Here is a 6,749-nt window from a genome sequence, read left to right as displayed (position 1 = left end):
TATTTTTCAAAAAAATTTCAAAATAACAAAATTGTTCATCTTCAAAGTGAAACCCCAGAAAAAAAATTGAACTTATTTCAACAATTCAACCTTCAAACTTAAACAAATGGTGGATTCAAGTAAAATGTAAGTATAAATTTTGTACATGCAAATTGTTTTTCGTCAATAATTTTAAAGTCAAAGTGTTTAATTTTGTGAATTTGGGTTTTTTTTTTTAAAAAAAAATAATAATTAAAGCTATAAAGTACAAGTTGTTCAAAAAAGAACAATTAGAGGAGAAAGAAGAATAGTAATGAATTGAAGCCAACTCGAAGATAACCAAGCAAGGTTAATTTTTCAAACACTAACATGTTCTTTTTATTCCATGTTCTTTAAAATATGCCTAATGTTCTTTTCGGAGGTCATGTTCTTTGTCAAACACAAACATGTTCTTTTGTTGAACACTATTATGCATGTTCTTTTTCAAATACTAGCATGTTCTTTTTCAAACACTGGCTTGTTCTTTTTCAAACACTAACATGTTTTTTTTATTCCATGTTCTTTAAAATATGCCTAATGTTCTTTTCGGAGGCCATGTTCTTTGTCAAACACAAACATGTTCTTGTGTTGAACACTATTATGCATGTTCTTTTTCAAGTACTAGCATGTTCTTTTTCAAACACTCGTATGTTCTTTTTTTTTTTTTCTCATGTTCATTAAAATAAGCCTAATGTTCTTTCCGGGTGCACTATACTATTTACTGGTCTGAGTTTATAATTGGTACAAATTAAATCATCTCATACGAGTATTGTGCATTTGTACTTAAATATAATTGTATGAAGTATATGTATAACTAAATGGGCCTACACTGAACCCATTACCATAATTATTACTTAAATTGTATTATTGCATGTATTTGGCTTATTAACAAAGTTTACATGGATAATTATTAGAAATTATACTAATTAAAAAGGTAGTCCATGTAGTTCCATGAATGAAGTTGATCAACTGATGAGACATCATCCACTCTTTGGGACAATGATGTTTGGAGAAGAGAGACAAGCGGAAGCATATCAAGCTTGTAATTAGGGGTTTTGTTTGGCAAACTTCTACTGCATGCTAATGATTTGACTTAATTAATTAGTTTATTATGGAGTAATAGGTATATACTACCTCCGTTAATTGTTACATGCAAATTTGGGATATTATTTGTGAGATAAAAAAAATAATAAAGTTGCACATAACATTTAACGGAGGTAGTATTAACTACGAGTATCTCAGTATACATATGTGTACTAAACAATATGAGATGAGCTATTTGCTTTCAAATTTACAATCATATATTGGAAGTACTCTCTTATGGAAGTTAATTACATTTAAAGGTTTATATTTTTATTGTATATTGGACCGTGGATTACGTGTAGAATGCAAGTCGCATGGTTTATAACTTTATACTAATATTGTGAAATCATATTGGTAGTTTTCTTTATTTTATGTTTGTACAATGAGCAAGGATGGATAGATATAAAATTTGTTTGACCATCTTTGTCATGTAATCTTCTGATTAATCGATCTCCTAATAAATGTATCAAAGTAATGCTTGACCTAGTGATGAGAAGATTTGCATGATACTTTTCATTGCTACAGTCTTGCAGGATCAAAATTCAACTAGAGGTTGCATTCTATAGAGATGGTGATTTCCTTACCGTTCCCTCTATTACTAAAGGTCTTATCTGTTAACTTAAATTGGGTTGACTTATAACTCTATATAAGAGATTCAGTCTTTATAGAATCTTTTTCTTACCTTTTCAAAAAAAAAAATATATATTTTAGTATGTTCAAATTTTATTTATAATTAAAGATGAGATAAATGGATTACTTCACCCTTACAAAAGAATCTTTAAAAAAAAAAAAACATATATAAAAATAATTTTAAAAAAAAAATATATATATATACATAACCCAAGGACCATGTCCGTACGGTAATAAACAAGAATCCAATAAAGGATTCACACTTGAAAATTTTATGCTACATACATTCTATAATTATTATCACTCCCATTATAATATTTTACTATTTTTGTTTCAAAGCAAATTGATTTATTTAAATTCCAAAAATATCCCTCTAATCCAATACTCACGTGCACCTTTTGAACACACATCCATCAAGATAAGACCAATTTTAAAGCCTTGTTTGGAGTTCCCAAAGCTGACTTCCAAGTCTTCTCCACTCAATAATTATATGCCAATTGTCAATATAATCACCAGCAGACTTTTCTCATTTTTTTTCCCCTTCAATTTTTATTAGTAATTTACAAAGAAATTAAAGTGAAAAAAATAAAAATAAAATAAAGGGTGTCCTTTAATTTTAGTCTTGGTTCAGACCCCATAGACTATGTTCCAAAACAAATTCCATATCATAATTATTAAGAAATAGTAAGTGTTTAATTCTTGTATATAATAATGACATTACAAAGAAAGATGGTGGAACCAATTATGCTTCTTAATCAAAGTACTATTATTTTATGGTGACCTTAATTAAAACAAGTTAACTTAATTAGCTTCTTCTATCCAATCAATGTTTGTTTGTGTCCGTGTGTGAAAATGTTATCAAAAGTAAGTTCCTAGCTAGATGAGACCTAGCACACTCTCTAGAAGCATGGTTTTCTAAATAAAATAGTGTCAATTTTAATTAAAAATATATAATATAAAATTATGTTTTTGATGGATAATTGAGTTTTAAAAGGTTAAGTTATATCAAGTATTGTTTTGTTTTATTATTGTCCCTTTGATATTCTCATAGTTTTCTTTTTTTCGATTTTTTTGTTTTTCAATACTATATGATATATCTCATAAAATAAAATGAATAAAAAACTAGTCAAATTTATTAAAGTCATGTTAATTTTGAAATTTGACAATAAAAAATGAAAAATAATTTTTTCAAGTTTCCTGTTTAAAAAATAATCGAAAACTAAAAACAAAAAACGATCATGAACAAGCTCTTAATTTAAAATAGTAAATAGTAAATGATGAAACAAAGAGGCAAAGATACAAAAAGTTTTTTTTTTCGTTTTTGAATATTTTTATGTAGTTTATTAAAAATCATGCACATATTGATGATGATAGCTATGAAATAAATGTTCATGTGATCAATAGTTTTGCCATTTTAAATCATTATAATTTCGACATTCTAACTAGAGATTTTGTTATGTAACCGAGCTCATAATTAAGTTTAATGAAAGATGTAATAATAAAATACTTTGTACTTATTTATACCTATGTGTCAATATGAAGAATAAAAAATCATAAAAGAGAGTAAAAAATGATTCAATTTAAAGAATTAAGATCAAATATTATATCTCAGTTACAAATTAACCCCCAACCCATCTAAAAAAAGTGAAAAATTACAAGAATCACCACAAATACAAAAGAACTATCTCCTACCCATTTTTTTTTTTTTTTTTTGGATTTTTGTTTCATGAATCCATATGTATGATCCTAATTAAGATTACATAATAATGTTGTGTATAGTTATGACACAAATAAGTATCATGAGCTCCAATTGGGAGAGACTATAAATATTTGGCTCCTAAAATAAGAGGCAAATTAAACATTCCACTCACATGTTACTAAATTGTTGTTGTAAGACATAAATGTCCTCAATATTCCACAAATTATCCGTTGTATCCCCAAGACCAAAAGACGACCATTGTTGTTGGCTATTTTGCTCCATGTAATTATCAACACCTTGGAAATCCATCCCTTGGTTATTAAGATAATTACAATTATTAGGACTTGTTAATGAGTTATTATCACCTCCATAATTCACTTGATCACCACCTTGGTAATAATCTTGATTAACACTTTGATTAGCAACCGGGATCCCATAATAGTCCCCAAAATCCGAGACTTGTGTACCATAGGAATCTGAGGAGTTACCCGAGTTTTCGGGGGTAAAATTGGAATTTACCGGTGCATGGATAAAATTATCGGTGTACCCCATGGTTGGTCCACCCGTGGCAGTGGTGGTGCCTGATCCTCCGGATGTCGTAGCCGTGGCGGTAGTGTGGGGCCCGTTGGTGGCGGCTGCTGCTTGGATTCTTTCAACTAGTCTAGGCATCCAAAGATAACGCATTGTGTCCTTAAATTGCTTGCTGTTCACGTCACATTTTAGTTGCTTAGCATGCTTTTGTACACGAGTTCTCCAATAATTCTTAATCTCATTGTCTGTTCTTCCTGGTAAATATTGTGCTATTTTCGACCACCTACATTTTACACACAATTCTATTAATTATTAAGAGTTTTCACACTTAATAACTCAAAAAAAAAAAAAAAAAAACCATGCAATAAAAACCCTTAGATTATATTACTACCTCCGTTACAAGTTATGTGCAACTATTTGACATAAAACAGAGGGGAAAAATGTCTAATCGTTGTACATAACCTGTAACGGAGGTAATAGTAACATTATTAGTTTGCATAAATTTTGATTTGTTTATTGAAAGGAGGTAATTACCGGTTGCCCCAACGAGAATGGAGTTCCAAGATCAAGAGTTGCTCCTCAAGAGTAATATTTCCTCGACGAACATCAGGGCGTAAATAATTTAACCATCTCAATCGACAACTCTTACCAGTACGCTTAAGGCCTGTTACATACATACATACATTCATGTACAAGTTATTAGGACAAGTCGATGATAATAATTGTCAATAGATTATCCGAACCAAAAAAATAAAAACTAAAAAGGGAAAAAGGAAGAATGATATGTTATACTAGTACATAGATTAGTAAAGTTAGTGCGTAATAACATAAGCACAAACATAAGCAAGAACCAATAATTAAGGACAATATGATATCCTACGAAATGCCTTGCGCACTAAAGAGATGTGTACGAGTTCACATAATGACACAAAGCCCATGTACTTCATTTTTATTTTTAATTTTTTGTAAAAGATTTGTAGAAGATGAAGTGTATCAAGGTATCATCAAATTTTTATTTATTTTTTTTAAAAAAAGTATCACTAACTTGAAAATAGTTTTTTTTTTTTTAAAAAAAAAAATAAAAATTCCAAGTAGTTTTTATGATGACAACTCAGCCGAATCGTCATGGAAATCCCAATTATAACATCATAAATCTCTTTATTTTCATCATCGATGTTTTTTTTATAAATAAAAAAAAAGTCATTTTCGTTTTAATGGTTTTTGTGAGACAATTACTGTTCAAACAAGAAAAATTTTTGGAAACGAAGAGAACACTAAAAAATAAATTTTCGAAATATTCATGCAAAACAACTCAGGAGTTGTAAGAGAAGAATACTTATGTAGCTGGCCAAACACATGAGATTTGGTACTTGCACAAAAATGGTAGTGAAGGAAATTAATGGTACACAAAAGTCGTTATTCGTCAGTACCCATTTTTCCAAACCTTAATCAAGTTATTTTCGAAACCATAATCTAATTATCATGACACAATCAATATGCATGATTCATACTAGCTAGATAAACGATTATTATTATTGTTGTTGTTAAGGTTAATTACCTGCACAACGAGCAAGGGAGTTCCAGCGACCTTCGCCGTGTGTAGCAATGTAATTGATGAGGGCAAGATCCTCCTCGACGGTCCATGGACCTCTTCGGAGGTCCAATTCATCTTCACTATTAACGGACGATTTAGTAGTATTATTCACGTCCATACTTTGTTTCTTTCAAACTGATTGATCGACGAAGAAAAAAAATGAAGTTATTATTTTTGTAGAGAGAAGAGAGAGAAAGAGGATTAACACATAATGAAGATATAGAAGGTGTGAAGCTTTTTATAGATGGAAAAAAAGAAGAGGGGTTTGAAATTAGTGAAGAAAAAAGGTGACCATGTGGTAGAAATTCGCCGCAATTTGAATTATAATATATGGTTTTTTTTGGAAGGAAGAATTTTATAAATTTGGTTTTTTTTTTTTTTTTAATTTGTTTATAATATAAGAAGTGAAAATGTCATACATCAACTTGGTAGTAAAGTATAGTAATTAGAAGTGTAAAAATAGTACGATTTATATGATTAAAAATAGGAGATTAATATAAGTGGTATGAAGTTTGACTGTTTGACATTTTTGCGTAAATCTGAGATCGTGAGTAACTGTATTAAGCGCGTTGTTTTCGGGGGTTTTGGGTTAGACGAAAAAAAAAAAATTGAAAAGTGGTATTTTGCTTATTATTATAGGTGTTCGTGTTGTTGGTTCCGACCATTGTTCCTTGGTTGTATCTTGTATGTACTTAAAAAATGGTCCCGGTTGACTATGGTAGAACTAGATGTAGTTAGTCATTGATTTCGTAATCATCTCAGTTTAGTTTTGTTGTTTAATTTTGTTTTTCTTATTTGGAATCTGATCACTATTTATGTTAAATCATTGGCAGATACAGCTCAGCTCAAACAATGGGTATGCTAGTACATGTTGGAAGTTCTTGATATAAAACAAGAGAGTTGGGGAAAATCAAGAGAGAGAGAAAAACAAATGAAAGGGGAAAAGTCCCACATTGGTTGGGGGAAAAGTTTTGTCTTGTTTTTATATTGTAGTGCCTTAACACTATTTAGTTGGGTGAGTGGGAGGTATGTGTTACTCCACACACACGCGTGCGCAAGCTTGGCCGGCCTTAAGACTTGGGGAATGCGATGCGCGGGCATGGGTCCTTGTTATATTTTTGGAGAAATTTTATTTCCTTTTTTTGTTAAACAAAACATTCTTTTTCGATTGCTGGGATTATTCTTTTTTGACTG

At 30.1% G+C, this 6,749-nt stretch overlaps 1 protein-coding gene across 1 annotated transcript; it reads right to left on the bottom strand.

Annotated features, from left to right (window-relative positions):
• Positions 1-3,361: 3,361 nt before the first annotated feature.
• Positions 3,362-5,720, bottom strand: LOC145630502 (transcription factor MYB108-like). The gene is made up of 3 exons (XM_081682765.1): positions 5,520-5,720; positions 4,496-4,625; positions 3,362-4,244 (listed from the first exon to the last, which is right to left on the bottom strand). Exons 1-3 carry the CDS (start codon positions 5,671-5,673, stop codon positions 3,599-3,601), a joined length of 930 nt encoding a protein of 309 aa, XP_081538891.1. The 5' UTR covers positions 5,674-5,720; the 3' UTR covers positions 3,362-3,598.
• Positions 5,721-6,749: the final 1,029 nt, after the last annotated feature.

The sequence above is a fragment of the Chenopodium album genome, chromosome 5 (genome assembly GCF_948465745.1).
Source record: "Chenopodium album chromosome 5, dcCheAlbu1.1, whole genome shotgun sequence".
NCBI lineage: Eukaryota > Viridiplantae > Streptophyta > Magnoliopsida > Caryophyllales > Amaranthaceae > Chenopodium > Chenopodium album.
The sequence above is the reverse complement of the archived record's forward strand: the minus strand, read 5'-3'. Positions and strand labels throughout refer to the sequence as shown.